The 23,028-nt window shown below is 37.4% G+C and overlaps 1 protein-coding gene across 2 annotated transcripts in view; it reads right to left on the reverse strand.

Annotated features, from left to right (window-relative positions):
* Positions 1–23,028, reverse strand: part of Cert1 (ceramide transporter 1) — a 110,116-nt gene that overhangs the window by 52,962 nt on the left and 34,126 nt on the right. For both annotated transcript variants that reach the window (XM_052743514.1, XM_052743513.1), the window contains exon 3: positions 18,973–19,089. In XM_052743514.1, coding sequence (XP_052599474.1) covers positions 18,973–19,089 — 117 coding nt within the window. The remainder of the gene's footprint in view (positions 1–18,972; positions 19,090–23,028) is intronic.

A 23,028-nucleotide genomic window follows, 5' to 3' on the forward strand; every position in this document is an offset into this window, starting at 1 on the left:
CATACAGTGGCCTTCAAGGTTATTCTTCAAAATAGCCAATCAAGTCCTTTGTCCATTCCTGAACTGTTTTTGATGTTGTGGTTAGGTTTTAGAAGTTCTCTGTATAATCTGAATATTATCAGAAAAATGCAAGTATTTTTTTCAAAGGTAAGATCTGCTATATGAAGAGTGTTTTAATGCAGCAAATGTGTCAACTTCCATGATGTTGAACTTGTCTGTTTTCTGTTGCTGCCTGAAACTTTGGAGTTGCACCTAATAAATGACTGCCAGACCCATTGTTATGAACATTTTGCCAAGTTTTCATGATGATTTTAGGAATTTCCTTCATGGATGCCCAATCTTTTGACATTTCAAGATGATACTGTACAAAGCTCCCACATGAAAATTTTTTAAAAGGTCACAAAATAAATCTCATAATGTGTTGGAAGTAATTTTATTATTTGGTATTGAGCCACATTCATAGCTATCTTGAAGTGCATGCAATCTATGGCCTGTACCAGCTAGATTTCTGATCCATGTTGAGATCATTGTTTTCAATATGGTATGAGGAAAGGGACCAAATATTTTGATTACTATGGCTTTGTAGAAGGTTTTGATAACCAAGAAGCATGATTTCTCTATTTCAGTTCATTTTAAAGATTGTTTTGGCTATATGGCGTCTCGCCAGGCTCCAAATAAACGTTGGACAGAATTTCTATTTCTACACAGAAATGTCATTAGGAATTTGAAGGCACTGCCTTAGACACACAGCCATTTCAGATAAACATGAAATAGTAACAATATTAAGTTATGCAAATATAGAGCACATGTTGCCTTTAGAATCATCTTTCACGTTTTAAAATATTTTTATTTATGTGTATGTATTTGTGCGCTTTTTGTGTGCAGACAAATATGGAGACCAGGGGTTGGATCCTCTGAAGCTGGAGCTATGGGCAGTTGTGAGCTGTCAGACATGGGTGCTGGGAGTCAAACTTAAATGCTCTGGAAAAGGAGCAAGTACTTGTGAGCCATCTCTCCAGCCCCACTCCCTTCCTTCCCTTTCCTTTCTTGCAATAGTTCAATTTCCTTTATTAACTTGAGAACTGTAGTGGTTTGAATAAGAATGGCTCCCATAGGCTCATATATTTAAATTCCTGGTCCCTAATTGGTTGAACTGTTTTAAGAAGGATTGGGATGTGTGGGCTTTTGGAGGAGGTTTGCCACTAAGGGTGGAGCTTTGAGATTTCCTAAATATAAGCCAGGCTCGGTCTTGGGATCTCTGATCCCTGATTGTGGATCAGGATGTAAGCTTTCCTGCTGGCCTGCCTGGGGCAAAGTTCCACATCAGGCATAATTCAATGAGTGCACCTTCTGAAACTGTAAGCAAGCCGCCAAGTAAATGCTTCCTTTTCTACATTGCCTTGGTCATGGTGTCTCTTCACAGCAACGGAACAGTAACCAAGACAATTTGGTACCAGGAGTAGCATATTGCAGTGACAGGCCTGACCATGCTGCTTGTTGGTGGAATGTGAAATTTGGGACTTTGGATTAGAAAAGGAGCTGAATGCTGTAGGCAGAACTTAATGCACCAGTCTGGTAGGAATGTGGAATATTGTCATGCTGAGAGCAATGTGGACTTTGGAGGCCCAGCTCAAGGTTTCAGAGGGAAACAATATTAGTGGTTAGGATACAGACTATTCTTGTGATATTTTACCAAAGAATGCGGTTGCTTTTTGCCTTGTCCTAAAAATTTGCCCGAGGCTAAATTGAAGAGTTTTGGACTAATATTGAAGGAGATTAAGCCAACTTAGTACTGACTGTGTCACATGATTATTAGTAATCACTCTTATGCAGACCTACAATGAAAAGAGCAAATGGGGTAAAAAGAAATACAAAATGTACAGTTTAAGGAGAAATAGAGCCCAAGAGAATGTAATGTTGAATCCAAGCCTTGGGCTCAAGGATATCATTAGTTTAAATAAAAGCCTGATGCTAAACAGTAGAGAGGGAGTGGTGTTCTCAGGGAGAGATCACTTCCAGCTAATCCTGCAATTTGTGAAAAGAGCAGGCTTTATGTACTATGTTTTCAAAGAGCAGAAACAAAGGAAATTTTATGCAAATATAATTCAAGGAGGGGGTCAAATTATATTCCAAGCAAGCAAGCAAGCAAAAACTTGGCAGCTTTAGCCATATGGTTCTGGCTTTGGTCAGGAAAGATACAGGAGTAAGCAGTTGTGGAATCTTCCTCAGAGGTTAAGGAAAGCTGCTAAGGCCAAGTGAGTGGCAGGGGAATCTCTGCAAGGAGGCCCGGAGAAGCCACTGTGAGAATCTTTGAAGGTGAAGCCTGAATTGCATTGGAGACCTCAAGATGTTGGGAGATGGCCAGAGCCATAGGATACTTGCTAGGTAGAGCTGCAGACAGGGTGTGGAGCCCAAGGGAGGTGTGCTGCAGTCAACGAACCTGGAAGGAGTGGGAGACCTGAAGAGCTACTACCTAATAAATTCTTTAGTATAAGATACAGAGCTACAGGATTCGGAGTTTGTCCTGCTGGGTTTCAGTCTTGCTTTGGCCCAGTATTTCCTCACTACACACTCTTTCCTCCCTTTTAGAACAGTTATGTATTTTCTGTGCCACTCTATGTTAGAAGTATGTAATCTGCCTTTTCATTTTATAGGTGTTATAGTTAAGAGATTGGCTTGAGTCTCAGAATAGATTTACTTTTAAACAGTGTTTAAAAAGTCTATGGAGACTTTTTGAAGTTGGACTGAATGCATTTTGCATTATGATAACGGCTAAAAGACTAAGGGGGCAAGGAGTAGAATGTAGCAGTGTGAATTGAGAATGGCCCTCATAGGCTCATATATTTGAATACTTGGTCCCTAGTTGGTAGAACTGTTTTAGGAGGGATTAGGAGGTATGACACCAGTGGTAGGTTTTGAGGTCTCCTAAACACATGCTAGGCCCAGTCTTAAGTTCTCTGCCTCCTGCCTGTGGATCAGGATGTAAACTCTCAGCTACTGTTCCAGCACCAAGCCTGCCTGCCTAGACATGCTTCCTGTCATGATGTTCATGAACTAACTTTCTGAAATTGTAAAGCAAGCCCTCAGTTAAATGCTTCCCATTTCTAAGTTGCTTTGGTCATGGTGTTTCTTCACAGTAATACAACAGTAACCATGACAGAACTGTTTTTTTCTATCTTCTTTGGCCTATACCAGTTGAACACATGTCATGTATTCTATAATTCTCAAAAATACAATTCTTAGAAATATAAGAATGTTACAAGCACTTCAGGGCTACTATACATGCATGTTATACATCAAGAAAGATACCATGATGCAGAGGACACTCCCAGTAGTTCTACTCCAGTACTTCTTAAAACCAGCAAGTGCTCTTAAGAGCCATCTCTCTAGCATCCCTTTCATTTCCTTTGACAGTCTTCATGACTGTTCAAGTCTATTTCAGTTAATTCCTAAGTATTCTTTTTGATGTTATTGTGAATTTAATTTTTGTTATTTCCTTTTCAGATTGTCATCGTTACTGTATAGAGATGTTAAAGGTTCTATAACATTCCCAAATAGCACCATTGACTGTAGACCAAGTGCTCAAATACATGAGCCTATGGGGGACATTTCTCATTTAAATCATCACATTTCAGGCTAGAGAGATAGCTTAGCAGTTAGAAGCACTGGTTGCTCTTCCAGAGGACTTAGGCTCAATGCCCAACACACAACATGGTGGCTAACCATGATGTGTAATTCCAGTCCCAGGGGATCACATGCCCTCTTCTGGCTTCACAGGCACCAGGTACGCACATGGTGAACAGACATAAATGCAAACAAAATGTCCATACTCATAAAATAAGTAAATAAAAATTAAAAACAAAACCATCACATAAAACCACAACAAAATCATATTATAATGAAAAATACATTCAGTGCAATTTTAAAAGTCCCTACAGTATTTCATTCTTAACACTGTTTCAAAGTCCAAAGTGTCTTTTGAGACTTAGGGCAAACTCTTAACTGTGAACTCCTGTAAAATCAAAAAGCATGTGGCAAAATTCCAATATGCCATGGCATATAATATATATTCCCATCCCAAAAGGAAGGAAAAGGACACAATGAGAAAATACTGGACCAATGCAAGACCAAACACATCAGGGCAAACAACAAATTATGTAGCTCCATGCCCAATGTCTGGGACTTTAGTTTTAAAGGGCTTAGGTGGATCTGCCCCTCCAGGTTTGCTGTATGCAAGATACACGTCTTTCTTGGGCCGATTACACTCCCTGTATGAAGCATGAGATGATGTCTCATGGTTCTGGCATCTCCAACATCTGGGGGCTCCTCTATGGTGATATTTTATTTGTATTGAAATGTGATTTTATTTGTATGTTAATAAAGTTGCCTGGGGGTCAGAGCTATTAGCAAGCCATATCAAAAGCTGGGCGTTAGTGGTGCACGCCTTTAATCCCAGCACTTGGTAGGCAGAGCTAGGTAGATCTCTGTGTGTTCAAGGATACAGCCAGCATGGAGACACATGCCTTTAATCTCAATACCAACCATAGAAGACCTGGAGGTCTGTACAGACAGACAGTGATGAGGCAGTCATGTGGTTGGGTTTACAACCAATGAGAAGGCAGAACAGAAGTCTTTATAAAGACAGACACACAGGAAGTAGGTCTCTTTCGGAGAGGTAGGACCACTGCGAGAGGAAGGGTAAGGTTTTTAGCTCTTAGCTCTGACCTCTTGGCTTTCTTCTTTGCATTGGTTCTGTGTTTCTTATTTAATAAGACGGTTGGTTACATCTACACTCCTCCTCAGGCCAGACTTCACTCATGTTTTTTTCCTTTGAGTTTTTTTCCTATATACTTCATATATGAGCACTGCGTCTGTATCACTCCCACACCTCCCTTCCACAACTCCAACTTCTCTCAGGTTCCCTTCCCTCCCCAGTTAATGATTTTTTGTTTAATTATTATTACTACTTACACATATACATCTGTATATATGTGAACATATATACACATTCAATGTATGTATAATTTATTGAATCCAATTATCTTTGCTTATATATTTATGCTGATCACTTGGGACTGGACAACCTATGTAGAGCTTGTCCCTGGAGGAAATTGATTTATCCCTTTCTCAGCAGCCAACAACCACCTGTAGCTCTTCTTCAAGGGGTAGGATCATGTAGAATTTCTTCTGTTTGCACTGGTATGTCAAGTGGTGATGGTGTTATGCTGGTCTTTTCAGGAAACCATCTTCTTGAGAATTCATGGGTGCATTTTCCATGTCATGTCTAGAAGACACTACTACTACTGAACAGTAGACAACTTTGACTTCTGGTCCTTATAATCTTTCCATTCACTATTCCAAGATTTTCACTGAGCCTTAGTTGTAGGAGTGAGTTGCACTGCAGATGTATCAGTTAGGGTTGAAAACCCTAAAGTCACTTATTTTCAACATTTTGGCCAGTTGTAGATCTCTGAAACAGTCTCTATGTGTTACAAAAAGAAGCTTCTTTGATGAAGAATTGAGAGCTATCCTTAAGCTGTATTTAGTATAAGTATTTAGAAAACAGAGATTATATTGTTTTCAGAACCTGGAAGTAGTAGGCTCTCCTCTGGGATCTATGGCCTCTCTAGTAGCTGGCCAGTTTTAGAGCAAAATTCCTTCCTACTGAGTAGGGCTGAAGTCTTATTAGACAGTTGTTGGTTATCCCCAGGACAATACTACATTACTGCACTACTGCAGATATCTTGCTGGTTCAATCATCATTGTGGTTTATAGGCTTTCCAGTTGGTTAGGACTGCAATGGCTCCTCTCCTTGAAAACTTGCTCAGCACTTTTTAAAACTATGAGAGTCACCACTCAGGAGGAAGGCTTCCAGGCCAGTTCCAGCCTGATTCCTCCAAGTCCTATGTCTGAAGTGTGCCAAACTTTGGTTTCACAGCTCCACCTAATAAGCTTTTAGGGTCTCTGATTAGTGACGCCAGTATGGCCACATGTTACCTGGCATCAGCATCTCTGAAACCTAGAAGGAAGAATCCATGAATGTTCACTCTCTGTTTTTCACGTTTCCAAGAATCAATTGCTTTTTTAGGATTTCTTTTTTCATAAGCTAGAAGCTTAGCTGAATGAGATCTTGCCAAGAGGGCACCTTTCCCATTGTTCCAGCGGAGAGCAGGAGGCTTCTCCTTAATAATGCCAATCTCAACAATTACAGCCTCAAAGCAAGTACCTTGACTGTAACACTAAGCTTCCTAGTGCTCTTTTTCTTTCCAAACTGTACACTTTGTATTTCTTTCTATCCCACTCATTCTTTTTCATCGTATTTCATTGCATAAGAACTGTAAGTAATAACCATGCCACAGACCTGATACTATGCTATCTTGAAATTAACTTGCCCAAAGAATTTAGTCCATTACTTTTTAATTTAGCTTCAGGGGAGGTCTTAACATACACCTGAAGAAGGCAGACAGATTCTTTACCCAAATTTCACATGAATGTCCTCTAGCCCAGTATCTAATGTAGACATTGCTTCCCTCTGAAATACCATGACCCAGGCCTCTATCTTCTGAATTCCTCTCAGTACGTACTGTCTTCCAGGCACCTAACAACTCTGCTGACAACACTCAACTTCACTTTTTAGTCCAGAGTTCCAAACACAAGGTCAAGTTATTCACAGTAACAAACTATTTCTGATAACAACTTCCATATTGGTTGCTTTTGTGTTGCTATAGTGAAACACTGTAACCTAAAGCAAGTTGTAGATGAGAGTGCTTCATATGGCTTATGGTTCCAGAGGGAGAGTCCACAATGGTGAGGAAGGCATGGCATCTGGCAACCAGTACAAGTAACGAGAGAGCCTATTTTTAACCACATGCAGAAAGCTGAGAGTGTAATGGATAATCTTGTTCAAGTTGACTCTGTCTAGAATCAACTAAATCCCAAGAAGCTTGGGATGCCTATGAGGAAAGGGTTTTTGCTTGTTTTTATTTTTGTTTTAATCAGGTGCTAGAGTCCTGGAGGACTCCTGGAATGCTGCTAGTCTTTAGTCTTTTTTGGAATTCTGAAGAAGTAGGTTCTAACACCAGATTGGGACTGTTAAGACATTCTGGGCCTTTCTGGTGGGAGACAGTCATTGTTAGACTACCTGTACCATTTCCATAGCCTGTAAGCCACTCTGGCAAATCTACTTTTTATATGTTTTCCTCTGCCTTGAATTCTTCCTTCTAATTGTTAGTTTTTATTTCCTGTATTTTGACACATATATCTGTGCACCTGATGTGCAAGCAGCTCAGCCTATGGGGACATAGTTCATTCAACTTAGCACATGCTTGTATCATCAATTTATTCATTTTTAGCTAGGCTACCAATCTGTTGGCATATTATTTTTTGTAGTATTCTCCCACAAGCCTTTTTGTAAACTAGTAGTAATGTTCTCTTTTTCATTTCTGTTCTTAGTGTTCTCCTTTTATCTTTTAATATCCCTGGCTAAAGGTCTGTCAATTTTGACTCTTTGCTAAGGGAAAACTTCTGGTGTCAACGCTTTTTGTTCTTCTACACTATCCTCTGTGGTCCCCCACTCACCACCATCATCAGTTGTTTGCTGGTGTTCTTGCCTTGAATTCTTCTGCTGGCTTGCGCTCAGTTTGTTTCCCCAAGTTGTAAAATTAGTTTGTTCCTTTGCAATCCTTTGTTGTTAAAACTTTACAGGTATACATTTCTTCCTAAGCACTAATTTTGGTATGTTGTGGTTTCACTTTATTTGGTCTTCAAGCAGTTTCTCATTTTCCTTGGATTTATTCTTCTGTCCATTGGTTGAGAGTACATTGTTTACTTTCTTTTTCTGTTAGGAATTTCAATGTCTATCTAGCTATGGTTTTTAAATAACCAAGACATAGAATTATCACACATGATCTATTCTAGAGAATGTTCCAGATACACCTGAAAAGCACACATACTATTTATTAGATCTAACTGGTCTTTTTACTATGCCTACTTGGTCTACCCACTACTGAAAGTGGGTATTGTTATTTTCAATCGTTAGTACAGAAATCTGTTTTTTCCCTTCAATTGTTAGTTTTCCTTGCAAGTATTTTAAAGGTCTGCTAATAGGTATGTAATTATTATATCTTCTTGTTGTGTAGTACGCCTTTTATTAACATACACCATCCTCTTTTGTCTCCTGTGGCCTGTTCTGGCTTAAAAGTCTGTTTTACTTGATACAAATATAGCCACTTAGATTGGTTACTATTTGGATGGATTCCCCCCCCTCCCCCTCCCCCAATACTTTTATGGTTTATGTTTGGAGCTAAATTGAGTGGCTTGCAAACAACAAGTAGTTGGAATATGGTTGTTTTTTTTTTTTTTTTCACTCTGTCAATTTCTATCTTTTCACTGGAGAGTTTGTTTAAAATAAATACTGGTAAGGAAGAATTCTCATTTCCATTTGTTTATGTTTTCTAACCCTTTTCTGATTCCATGTTTCATGCTTACTGTGTTCTTTTGTTTAGTTGATTTGGGGAAATGTTTTGAGTTTATTTTTTAATTTTCTTTTATGTATCTTCCTCTTTTTCTTTTGAGGTGCTTGGGATTAAACCTAGAACCGCTAGACATGCATTTTACTGAGTTATAACCTTCTATTTATACATTTCTTATAGCTATTTTCTTTGTGGTTATGAAATTGCACTATAAACACCCTAAAGGTGCAATAATCCAATCAGAATTCACATCTACTTAATTACCTTCCACAGATAGTGTGAAATGATAAACCACGTCATTGTGAGACTGTCATGGCTTTCAACTGACTGCATTTGGATTCAACTAAAACTCAAGTCTGGCCACTCCTGTGAAGGATTTTCTTGAGCAAGTTATTTGAAGCAGGAACACTGATCCTAAAGGTGGCGAGTACTCTCTGATGGCAGCCCAGATAAAAGAACCTGGAAGAAGGAAACTGCTTTTTGCTTGTCCTCACTCTCTGGCAAGTTCATCTATCCTGTGCTTTCACCATTCCTTCACTGGTAGTAGAACCTGTTTCTTCAGGATTAAAAGTAGACTGAAGACCAGCAGATCTCCAGGAATCACCCAAGCCTCCAGTGCCAGACTGGGGCTGCTAAGATGTCCAGCTTTGTACACTGAACCTTGTACACCAGAGTCTCGCCCTCAGTGGGAGGCAGCCGTTGTTGAGCTACTCAGACTGCATTCAGTAAGCCAATCTAGTAAATCTCCTATTTAATATATGTATTCATTCTATCAGCTCTGCTCTTTTAGAGACACCTAATAGAGTCACAGTAGTACTAGATCTTAGACTAATAATAATCCTTGAAAAATATGTAATAGTCTCTTATGTAGAAAACAAGAAGTAATTACAAACTGTTGTTAAAATATGGCTAGCTTTTATAATTGCTGTGTTTTTATCTTTATTGAGATCTCTATTTCTTCATATGACTTACTGTCTAGTTTGCTTACACCTTACCTTGCAGGATCCCATAAACAGTTCTTGAAGTATGGGTCAAATGATAATAAACTCAGATTCTCTTTATCTGAGAATGTATTATTTTTTTCTCTCACTTTTGAGGGAAAATTTTTGCTAGGTATAGAAATCATAAGTTGATAGCCATTTCCTTTTAGTAATCTGTATAGACAGGCCTGCTGCATGCTGGCCTCCAAAGTGTGATGACAAATCTGCTGACAATATTGAGACTCTTTTTGTGTATGATGAACTGTTTTTCCTCTAGTGGCTTTCAGAATTCTCTTTGTCTTTGGAAAGTTTGGTTATGGCATGTCTTGGTATATACACATCTTGTAGGCCTCTGAAAGTTCTTAAATGCGTATTACATTTGTCTTTCATCAAATTGGGAGTTTTCTGCTGCTTTATTTATTCTTTTGTCCCTTTATCCCGCTACAACACTCACAATGTGTGTGTTGGTCTGCATGTTCCTGGCCCTGACTACCGTGGGCTGTGCTGTTCATTTCTTGCAATCTTTCTTTTCTGCCAGTCAGATACATTTCTACTGTCATGATCAACTTCACCTTTGCAGGTCACTTTTTCATTTATTGTGTGTTTCAGCTACAGACTATCTCTACGCTTAGATTCTCTATCTACTAATAATTCTATTTTCTTAACAGTCTTTGTTTCCTTAGAGCATCATTAAGGCAGCTGCTTTAATGTTTTTCTCTGCCAGATTAACCTTCAGACTTTTCTCAGGGACAGCTTGTTTTGTTTTGGTTTTCCTTTGAAAGTTTCATACTTTCCTGGTTCTTTGTAAGTTGCAAACTGGAATATTTAAATCTAGCAATGTGGCAACTCTGTCAACTGAATGCTCTTCCTTCAAAGCTTTGACACTGTGTTATGGTGTGTTTATGTTACTGCCATAGGCTGCCTCTGTGCCTAGGATAAAGCTGAACTGTAGAGGTAAAGTTGTCTTAGGGCTTTCCTGAGCTTGTGTTGTTTCTTGTCTGTGCAAGTCACTTTCTTTCCTTCCTTTTTTTTTTTTAAACCGTTTATTGATTCTTTGTGGATTTTACATCATGCATCCCAATCCCAGCAAGCCACTTTCTAATTTCCCTTTTATACTCAACAGTTTAAAAACTCTTTTTTTTCCATTTGGCCACCAAAAGGGAAAAGAAAAACAAAAAGTGAGGGAATGGAACTGTAAATCACTTCAAAGGGCTGGACAATACTCTTAAATGTCTAATTATTCCTTTTATCCTTCAACATATCAGAGGGGTAGGATTATAAAAAATAAAAAAACTAAAGGGCTAAGAACTGAAGAGTAATATAACTATTCCTGGCACTGGCCTTACTTTAGTCAATTCTGTGTATGTTTTATGTGTCTGAAAACTAACAGAATTGTTTGTAATGAAAATAATATTAGCTCTGGGGGTATATTCATTTATTCTAGTATCTATTCTACCTCAGTATACTATTCACCTATCAATATCAAATGAACCAAAAACATCTGTCGAGCAATAAAGGCAGTATAAAGTGCTAGCTAGACTATCACTGAAAGACCTGAAGGAAAAGAATCACTTGGTATTCTTTGACTTTTTTTTAAAGAAACACTTTTTCTCAGTTAGTGTTCAATACATACATAAAGTTAGCAAACTGTCTCCACTACTGTCAATATGTGTAAGCAATGCCACCCACCATTACTTTTCCTTATCAAGTATGGAAAAAAAGCAGAACCCCATATGTTTTAGTGACTGCCAGAAATCTTCCCATCTAATTAAAAATTCAAATACAACAGGAAGCTATTGTACAAAATGGCATATAGTTGTACCATATAATTTCATATAATTTAATATCTTCTATAATAGCATTGAGACAGTTACTTAAATACAGATTAGCTGTTTTTTCCTTTACCTGTTTCTTATCTAAAGAAATATAAAGCCGGGCGGTGGTGGCGCACGCCTTTAATCCCAGCACTCGGGAGGCAGAGCCAGGCGGATCTCTGTGAGTTCGAGGCCAGCCTGGGCTACCAAGTGAGTTCCAGGAGAGGCACAAAGCTACACAGAGAAACCCTGTCTCGAAAAACCAAAAAAAAAAAAAAAAGAAATATAAGTGAATTGCAGACTGACAAAACTAGAAAATACCATATTATTAGTCACATACGTAGTCTATTGTTAGTGGACAATATGTGGCTAAACATTTTAAAACCTTATACAACATAAGACACATTTTCAGGACATTACACTACGAAGGCAGACAGACAGGGAAAAGCGCTCCAGGTAGACCAACGTACTTCTTCACTTCAACACTGATGATGGCTCTCTTCCTGTTGCATCTCCCTCTCCAAGGCAAAGGATGGGGTTTTCCTGCCAAAGGGAACTGCAGGACTTTCAAACCTCCCACCATGGCTTCTAGGTTTGGAATAAATCTGTTTCCTTTCTTTGTATGGCTTATGCAGTCCTCCACAATAGCCTAAACCAGCCAATTCTGGGGGAGAAAGAGAACCTATCCTACCTCCAAACATATGAAAGTTTGGCTCTGCCAGACAAACTTGAATTCCATCTTTGGATCCCCTTTCTGCTTGGGGAGTCTGTCTCTTTGTGCACTTCTGCTTTTAATAAAACCTGGCTGAGTCCTGAGATCTTGCTTTTCCTGTCCTTTTATTCTTTAATTGAAAGAGAAAAGGAGTCCATTCTTACATCCCTAGATGGTCTCAGCATGACAGCTTCACAAATATAACTCTTAATCTCATTCTTAACTTTCAACACAAATAATTCTAATTATATGATTAACTGAGACTGGACCAAGGGTGATCAGCTTATATTAACCTGGTATGTAAAAGAATCATGTTCTTTTTTTTTTAACTGGGTAGTACCACGAGTTTAGGCAGCAGAAGCTGAAGTTGAACTGAAGCCAAAGACGACAAAAGATGTGACAAACCAAGGAAGCAAACTAAAAGAACAGTGGAGAGAACAGAAGTCACAAATAAGGGAGAACTATGACCGAACAAGAAAAGGATGAAATTAACCCACATCAACTGTAGCAAAGGACCGGAGAGCAAGAGTTCTGTTAACGATAAGAGCACTTAAGTTACATGCACTGTTGAAACTTTCTTTGATAAGCATGGTGGTCTATACGTTTTTGGGGTTGGGGTACTTTTATCACTTATTATTGAACACAGACTGGCCTCTATTCCTATAACCTAAAGAGCATAATTTAAATGAGTGGATCTTTCACATCCATATTTGTACTTTTTCAGATTTTTAATATTCATTTACTCTAAGTAGACAACTTGTCAAACTCTTTTCAAGTAATTGCACACTTTACTCTTCCTTCAGTACTGAATGAGAGTGCCTACGGCTCTATCCCTCAGTAACACTTGGCCCTATTAACTTTTGTCTTTCTTCTTTGTTTTGAGGTACTGGAGGCTGTACTCAAGGCCACACACATACTTGACATACTTTCTGAACTTTTCATACTGATTTATGAGAATTTTTCTGATAAAATGCTCCCAATTAATTTTTGATATTTTTTATTTGTTGAAATTAAAATACTGTAATTGTGTTTAGTCATTATCACAAGAACTTTAATTGTAGAAAACACCAGGGATAATATCACAATTTTTAAAAATAACCCTAATAAATAGTTTACACATTTCTTTCATAAATTAGTTACACAGAAAACGCCTACAGAGGTCCTTTAATATATAGGCACACCCTTACCAGAAAAAATGTTCCTTGAATCCAAATAAAAACCAATCACCTTAACTTTACATTCACAAAGTTTTTAGTTTACAAAGATTAAACATTATTCTCATTTGGAAGGCAAAATATCAAGAGATTTAACTATAAAATAAAACTTTATCTTAATAAGTAATCTATTTAGTGGTATCTCAAATTATAAGTACAGAATATTAATGGACTTAAAAAAACCCACAACATTGCTTCAAAATAAAATTACTGGTTTCATATATAATGGCCTTCCTTTTCTATATATGAAATTGAAAACAAATCATTCAATTCATAATAACTTTGCAGTCAGGTGGTGGTAGTGCACACACCTTTAATACTAGTGCTCAGGGAGGCAGAGGCAGGTGGATCTCTGTGAGTTTGAGGTCAGCCTGGTTTACAAAGTGAGTTCCAGGACAGACAGAGCTGTTACACAGACAAACCCTGTCTTGAAAAACCAAAGACAAAACAAATTCCAAAAAAATTGGAATTTAGTGCTTTACTTTCACAGAAGTTATTATTTAACATCACACTAAAATATGCAATGTCTAATATACTGAGAAATATAAATAAAAGTCATCTCTTTAAGACTATGCCCACAGAGAGCAAGTTATTCTGAGATGAACATACTAGGGAAGGAAAAACACAAGTAGACACTGAGTACAGACCTCTACTGTACTGATGTCAGTAATCAACGCCAAGCATTAAGATAAAAGGGGGGAACTTGTGGAGACTTCAAATAACACACATTTCTACCCACAAAATTTATTTTCTAACACTTTACATTACTTAAGTTGTAAATCTCATGTGCCCAATCCCTGATAATTCCTACCAATTAATATAATTATATCTGAGCCTGTATGGACCTTGTAGTCTAAAAGAAACATATAGACATGAAGAATGTATTAAAATATGAGAATACCCTGATTCAAGAAGTCCATGATTTAAGTGAACAAAATATTTCATGTAAATATGTACTAGTAGTAAAAGTCCATGCTCTAACCTTGTACAACCTACTTAATCTGTGCCTCAATTACCTATGATAACAATGCTATTATCACATGAGTGTATGGGTAAAATGAGGTAAGTATATAATGTAGTCATCACCATAGCTGGCATACATTCATCTTCAAAATTATTCACTGTCACCATTACCACTTTATTACTGAAGAAGTCTTATAAAACAGAATACTTGCTTCTCATACATGTGCCTGTAAGAGTCAGAGAGAGTGAAGGCATGTGCTGTATACATGCATGAGATATATTAATATAGAAAGCCTATAGCATAATGAGTATAAGAGCATCCTGGGTAGGAACAGAAACCTTCAATCCTTCCAGATGTCAAATATTAATAAAACCTGTCAGGAACTTTTAATAAAACTAATCCACCACAAGAACCAACCCAACCCAACCCAACCAACCAATCAAGCAGACAAAAACAAAGAATATCCTTCTAGTGACATCAGAACAGAGAAAGATATGTTTACTATTCCAAGTGGCCTGCCCAGCTATCCAAAGGGCAGGTAATAGCCAGAGAAAGTAACTGTGAATTGAACGAGCTGGAATTATCAGAGTCCACATCTGTTATGTCCTACATTTTTTTGTATAAGCCAAGTAGGTGACTTTGCTCACCTGCCTATTTTTATTTGGAGGTGAAGAAAGAGGTAACATATGTAGCGTGCTATCATATTTTATTCTATAGCAAACTCATCAAGCTTATGCATCTAGTACATAGTAGTGGCATGACTCAAACATGTGCTGATTGTAGTACTAAAACACTAACCAATATGACATATTGCCTTTTATGGAAAGCCAAAGAGAAAGAAGGGGAATTCATAGGTAGCTTATATGAATATGCTAGGAGAATCAGATGATACACTAATTTTCAAGAGCTGAACTTATGAGAACTGTGTTCCAGCAATCAGCTTTCCAGTGTAACTGATACAAAAAAGAATTAATACAAATCAAATCTTACAATAGAATGAACTAAAAGATAGCAGCATTGTACACAAAATATTTAATTTTACTACAAACTTGTCAGCTCCTTGTAAAATAATACTTTCTTTGCTTTTCAGTATGGTAGAGAGAAAATGAACCACATAAAGCAATAAATACACTAATTGGTACTTTGTGATCTCTAGAAAGTACATCTTATTGTCATCACTGTCTTAATAATTTGGCATTAATTTTAAAGGTCAAGTTAATAGTTTACTTTAGTAAAATTTCCAAGTTTAACAGCCAACAGTCCTTAATGATATTGAGCCACTGTATCTTGTCTATTAGGGAAAGAAAGCAGGTAATTTGCAGATTACAGGTAGTAACACTTGAAATTTCTCCATCAGTTAAAGAAATCAAAGTAATTTACTTTTAGAACTCACAGTCAATTCACATATCCATTAGTATGCTGCTTAGCTGGCATATATCACATACTTTGTTTCTGTCCAGTAAGCATGAGCAATAACTAGAAATAAGCAAAGGAAATATTTGTATAGCTATATTTTTTACTTTTACCCAAGAACTTAAGATCAGCTTGAGTCTCATCTCTCTGAGATCCAGAGAAACCAGTAACATGAAATATATGCTCTATGCACTTATCTTCACTCAAAAGAGAAAATAAAAATGGAAAACTTGCACAGTAATTCAAGTTGGACTACACTGAGGAAAGAGAGGAAAATAAAACTTGTATCAGGAAAAAAAAAAGAATAGCCTTTAAATCTAAATCAACTGATCTAATCTTTAAAGGTCATGCCTGCTAAAAATATAGAAACTAGTTCTACTTAATGACATCTTAAATTACTAGTGAGAGGACTAGCCCTGAAGGAAACAAGAATATAGTCTACTTTCTGTATGTGCACATTTAGCTATCTTCATTGAATGTTCAACTCTTCTTCCAGAGACTCCACATGCTACAATTTACTCAATCTTGTGACTCCAAAGCCTTAGCTTTTTCAATTTTAAATGGAGACATTTGCTTGTAACATGAATCTTAAAAGGTCTTATTAATAAAAAACCCAGGAGCCAGGTATTGGGATGAAGGTTGAAAGATCAGAGAAACAGAATAGGCCACATCCAACCTCACCTCGCCAATTTCTCAGCCAATCTTGTTTCATCAGACTGAAAGCCTCTGAGATCCATTCGGATCTCAGATGAACTGTTGCTAAAAGCCAAAAGCTTAACAGACTGACTCTAGTTCCTGGTTTTCACGCCTTATATACCTTTCTGCTTCCTGCCATCACTTCTTAGGATTAAAAGCGTGTGTCACCATGCCTGGCTGTTTCCAGTGTGGCTTTGAACTCTTTGAACCGGATGGATGTCTGACACCTGAATGCTAGGATTAAAGGTGTGTGTGCCACCATTTTCTGGCCTCTATGTCTATCTAGCAGCTGTTCTGTTCTCTGACCCCAGATAAGTTTATTAAGGTGCACAATATATTGGGGGACACAATATCACCACATTTGTTACTTTGGATATGTGTGTGTGTGTGTGTGTGTGTGTGTGTGTGTGTGTGTGTGTGTGTGATCTTATCTATTCCTTACTACAGCTTTAATCAGAAGTGCCACAATTGACAGTTGAGAAAAGCCCTGTAAGTTAGTCACAAATGCCTAAAGTCACGTGTAGCAGAGACTGCTATGAGTCCATGTTGGCTTGACTTCAAAGCAATGAAATTCTAAAATACTGGCTCATCTTATTTTTAAATAATAAAAATGACCATAATTTTCAATATATATACATACTCTCTTATGAAGTTATAATACCAAGATAACTAAGACTCAGAAAACATTTTAAACCAGCATAATATGAAAATTAAGGGAGAAAAGAAATTTATCATAATTTTTTCTAAACTCAAAATAAACCAAGAAAGGAAAAGGAGACCTAACAAATCATTGGTACCAAGAATAATGTTCTCATGGCATACTAGATGAAACTGGTTTTTCTTGTTTTGTGTTGCTTGTGTTTTGTGGCTGTTAAAAATAAAACAGGCATGTGGTGATATACTGTGTACCCTAATAAATTTGCCTGAGGATCAGAGGACAGAGCCAGCCACTAGATTAGTTATAGAGGTCAGGCAGTGGTGGCACACACCTTTAATCCTATCACTTGAGAGGCAGAGATCCATCTGGATCCCTGTGAGTTCAAAGCCACACTGGGCTACATGAGATTGATCCAGTATAGGAGAGACACAGAGACAGGCAGTGGTGACACACACCTTTAATCCCAGCACTTGAGATCTCATGCCTTTGCTTGGGAAACACACACACCTTTAATCCCAGGAAGTAATATGGCAGGGCAGAGAAAGGTATATAAGGCTTGAGGAAACAGGAACTCTCTCTCTTTAGGTTGAGGATTTCACAGAGGTAAGAACTAGTGGCTGGCTGTTCTGCTTTTCTGATCTTTCAGCTTTTACCCTGACATCTGGCTCTGGGTTTTTTTTTTTTTTTAATTAAAAGACCATCTAAGATTTGAACAGGTATTTCAACTCTAAATGTGTGAAGCTCATGTGAACAAGTACAGACAAGTATGTGAACAGGCACAAATTCTCTTAGGTCATTTAAGGATGGTATAATGACTACAAAACTTTACCTATGCTTTGCCATACCACTGAATTAGAAGTAAAGTAGACTATTGGTATGTTTCTTTAGTCTACTTATCACTTACAGCAGAAGTCAAAGATTAGCTTTAAATTATAAGAACATGACTTAAACATTAATATCAGTTTCTAGATGCTTTCTATAAGATCGATCCATAGTTACAAAAATCAAATGATTTTCCAATGGTTGTACTCTGAATCCGCTGAAATGACTATAATGACTATAAAAATTAACACTGACATATATAAGCATTAGGGTCTTACAACAACTATGTCTAATAACAATAAGAATGTTATTCTTAAAATCATTTCAACAAGAGGACAGCCTGGTCTACATAGAGTCCCAGGACAGACAGGGCTACATAGACACCCTGTCTCAAAAAACAACAATAACAAAATCAATGTATAGTTTATAAAGCAGGGTATATTTTTATTTCAATTAACAATAAAGAATTATTTATTGTGATAAATACCTTCAATTGAAGTGTTGGACAATATCTAACTTTTAATCTTTCCACTCCACCAAACAGGTTCCATTTTTCAGTAACACTTTATAACTCTTTACATTGAAGAACCAGTCTGTCTCTATCTTAGGCTTAAAAACCATCTTATAGTAAAGACAAACTAGGTTCATTCCTGTTTATGAGTAAACTTTTGTTTCTCAAGGATTAGACTATGCCCTACCCATGATCTTAACTACAAATAGTTCTGAACTGCCTGTTCCAGGAATCGCAATCATGTCTTTGTTTCAAAAAGTTGTTTATAACCATCTTGCAACCCTACCTTTGTTTCAAAAGGTTATATGACTACCTATAACTACCTTCTGTTAGGACTACCTTGTTATGCCAACCTTGCAACCATGTCTTTGTTTTTGGAGGTCATTAGGACTAACTTGTTATGATGTTCTGCTCCTGTAACCCTGCCTATTTTGCCTGCCAAATTCCCCATTTGGAAACCCCTTACCACTGAGCTATAAAAGCCTTATCTTCCTCACAGTCAATGCTGACCTCTCAAACCCCACCTTACGTGGAGGCACCCATGTACATCTATGAAAAAGGCTTACTGTCTTAATTAATTTGGCCATGATGATTTGGGTCACTGTTCTTTCTCTTCCCATCTTTGGAATTGACAACACTGTCAAGATTATTTTAAAAGAGTTATCACCAAGAATACTACTTAGACTTCCATGAGCAGGTAAGCATCAGCAATCTTACCTTGTGCTGTTCAATGGCATCTATCCACTGCTGTCTGTGATCTGGATCCTGAGCACGAAGATACCAAACACTATCGTTAACACTGATATCAAACCGACATTCATCAAAATCATGAGGCTGGGGAAACAAAGAACAAAGTGAAAAGTAAAGTTAATTATATTCTTAGAAGTGCAGTTCCCTTCAGCACAAATGCTGAGACTCCTTTTACTTTTTAATTTTTCTACTCAAATAATTTATTTCAAGATGTCTCAGACACTGTCAATTATATATAAAATCCAAGTTTTATTCACTACTCACATAAATGATTTGACACATAATCTATAAACATCTATTTAAAAAATACAGAAATAATATTGTTCATCAAATAATTTAAGTTAGCTGAAGAAGTGGGAACATCATCACCAAAACCATAATTTACAAAAGGTTAAAGTAAGTTTTAGAGAAGACATCTACTATCTCCTTCCCTTATTTTATTATTCAAAAGTAAATTCCAGGGGCTCAGGAAATACTAACTCCTAGAGGAAGAGCTACTGGAAGTTAAAGGTTGCTGTAGGAGGGGGAGACATTTTTTTCAGTGTTGCTCATGTCCCACATTCATGCAAGCAACAATAATTAAACTCATTGGATCACACACACAAAAGATATGGAAGAAGAAACAATTTAGTTGTTGGGCAAGGGAAGGGGATCACTGTGAATGGAAGGAGGATGAGAGAGGTAATGGAAAGGAATATAAAAATATATACATAAATGAAATGTCATAGTCAAACTTGATTATGGATAATTAACATATGCTAACAAAACTAAAATATTAAAAAAAGAAATTCCCATAACAAACAGGCTTATATAATGAAATTTAAAAAGAGAAACAAGTGTTAATGTTTCCTTCCAAATATTGAAAATTAACTTTTACATATCTAGGAATATTTAATGTCAAGGAAGTTCCCAATGAAAACCAACGAATAAAACAAACAGAAAAAAAAGATAAACAAAAGCTAGAGTAAAGTATGCATCAAAGTGCAAACATTAATGGAAAGGTCAGTCTTGGTTTGGTGGTTTTGACTGCTGGTAAGTGAGGGCTGGTGAGATGGCTCAGTTGGTAAGGGTGCTCACACACAGGCTAGCTACCTAAGTTTGATGGAAGGAAAGACCAGACTCCAGAAAGATATCCCCTGATCGTCATGTGTGTGCCATGCATTCCCCACCTACCCAAAATACATAAAGAAAATATTTTCTCCCCATTGAGTGAATTCAAATATGACAAGATTGTATCACATTTACTACTTTTTCTATCAGATAGGGCAGAGTCAATTTCCTCTATGATCAATCTTCCCTTATAGGGGAAGGAATCCTCCTGGATATGTAACAATAAACTTAATAGGTGAACAGAATCTGACATATTGTACTTTCAGGGCTTATTGTTTATTTTATCCCTCTATTTAAACATTGTTCTGTGATCTCTTTATCAATTTATGTCCCAAAACAATATAACTCCATGATGTTCTTTAGTCTATAAAACAATTTCTCTTTAAGACAGTAAGCCACGGTTTTGAGTGGCAAAAAGAAACAAGTTAAATATTTCCTGGATCACTATGCCCTCAGCATCATGGTTAGGAATATGGCACAAAGCAAAGAATAATAGAAAGAAATAAAGGGGGAAAAGATGGTAACACAAACCTTAGTAAATACAAATACAGAAAGACTAAAAGATGTTGACATAAGAAAATAAACTCCAGATATCTAAACAGCGTAATTGAATCTAGTTACTGAGAAAGCTTCTTGGCGGAAAACAATACTACAATGAAGAGCCAAGCAAAGAAAGGAAAGTAAATGATCACTCGACCACTGTAACTGGCACAGAGGTTTTCCACCTTTTATTCCACTATCACTTTCATTTCATTTGTAGCCACGATTCCTGAAAATGTTTTACATTATGTATTGTCTTCAACATTCTCAATAAAGTTTAAGAAAAATAAAAGGAAATAACCACATATAGTTCAGAATTCATTGCTTTCTCCAGCAAACTTTTCCATGAGCAAAAGAAAGTCATATCTAATATCAATCTAAAGCATAGGAGGCACCGACTGTTGATGACAACACTAAGACACAGGAGGATATGTGAGACACCGACTGTTGGTAACAACACTAAGACAGAGGAGGACATGTGAGACACCGACTGTTGGTAACAACACTAAGACACAGGAGGACACGTGAGACACCGACTGTTGGTAACAACACTAAGACACAGGAGGACACGTGAGACACCGACTGTTGGTAACAACACTAAGACACAGGAGGACACGTGAGACACCGACTGTTGGTAACAACACTAAGACACAGGAGGACACGTGAGACACCGACTGTTGGTAACAACACTAAGACACAGGAGGACATGTGAGACACCGACTGTTGGTAACAACACTAAGACACAGGAGGACATGTGAGACACCGACTGTTGGTAACAACACTAAGACACAGGAGGACATGTGAGACACCGACTGTTGGTAACAACACTAAGACACAGGAGGACACGTGAGACACCGACTGTTGGTAACAACACTAAGACACAGGAGGACATGTGAGACACCGACTGTTGGTAACAACACTAAGACACAGGAGGACACGTGAGACACCGACTGTTGGTAACAACACTAAGACACAGGAGGACATGTGAGACACCGACTGTTGGTACAAAACATGCTGTAAACACAGGATCTTTAAACCCCAACAAAGCTAACAAAGTGAGAGAAACTGGGTCCCTGGGATAAAAGAAATGATTGATTTGGTAAGAGAGCATGCTTGGAAAAAAATAAATTGATGATGATAAAACTTTAATCAAGTTTTATTTTGTGCATCACCCTGTTCACACCACAAAACAGAATAGATTGCTTGACTTCATTTAAACTCTCTTTTTGAGGCAGGGTTTCATTTGTAATCCAGGTTGGTCTCAAGTATGTGCTCTGTTTGCCTCAGCCTCCTCAATGCTGGGATTAAGGGATGTACCCCAGACCCTTCTTGACCTTCACTGAAATTATTGTGTCTTTGTTCATTATGTGCTGATTTTGTTTTTAAAATTTTTATCTAAATATTTATCTTGATTATTATGTGTTCTGATGCGCCTTAACAGAACATTCAGGCAGTTCCTCTCTGGTCTTGGCACTAACAAGTATTACTAGAAAAAAAAAAAAGTGAAGGATAAAGGCCCAAAAGGTGAAAAACTTTTAAGAACTGGTAAGACATTTCTCCTTCCTAAAGGAGGAAAAAGAAGACTTAATTTTTAAATTTTTTTCCAATTTCTTTATTTTGGATATATGTTGGCATGCACATACCATGAAGCACCTGTGGTCAGAAAACAACTTGCAGGAGTTACTTCTCTCCTTCTACCATGCCTGTTCTAGGAACCAAACTCAGGTCATCATCAGGCTTGACATCAAGTGCCTTTACATACTGAGCCATCTTGCCAGCCCAAGACAAAAAGTTTTTTGAAGTTAAAGCACCTTGCAATGAAAAGTTAAGCTAAAGTAAAGCTAATACAGTACAAGAAAAAACAAATAAAAAACAGTTGGAGTAGCAATAAAATAAATAGGCTAGAACTCTAGGGCATGGTAAATGGATTTGAAAAAATATATATATATATATATATAAATAATATATTTCTATGTTGCTTAGTCAGTGTTCTATTGCTATGAAAAGATGCCATGACCACAGCAACTCTTTGTTGTTGTTGTTTGTTTGTTTGTTTTCTGAGACAGGATTTCTCTGTGTAGCCTTAGTTGTCCTGAAACTCACTCTGTAGACCAGACCTGCCTCTGCTTCCTGAGTGCTTTGATTAAAGGCGTGCATTGCCACCACCCAACTCACAGTAACTCTTACAGGAAAACATTTCATTGGGGCTGGCTTTCAGGTTCAGAGGTTTAGTTCATTATCGTCATGACCAGAAGCATGTCAGCATGAAAACAGATATAGTCTTAGAGGAGTTCTACATTTGGATCAGCAGGCAGCAGGAAGAGCGAGACACAAGGCCTGACATGAGCTTCTAAAAACCCTAAAGGTCATCCC

The sequence above is a fragment of the Peromyscus californicus genome, unplaced genomic scaffold, assembly GCF_007827085.1.
Source record: "Peromyscus californicus insignis strain IS unplaced genomic scaffold, ASM782708v3 Scaffold_18__1_contigs__length_77618521, whole genome shotgun sequence".
Lineage (NCBI taxonomy): Eukaryota > Metazoa > Chordata > Mammalia > Rodentia > Cricetidae > Peromyscus > Peromyscus californicus.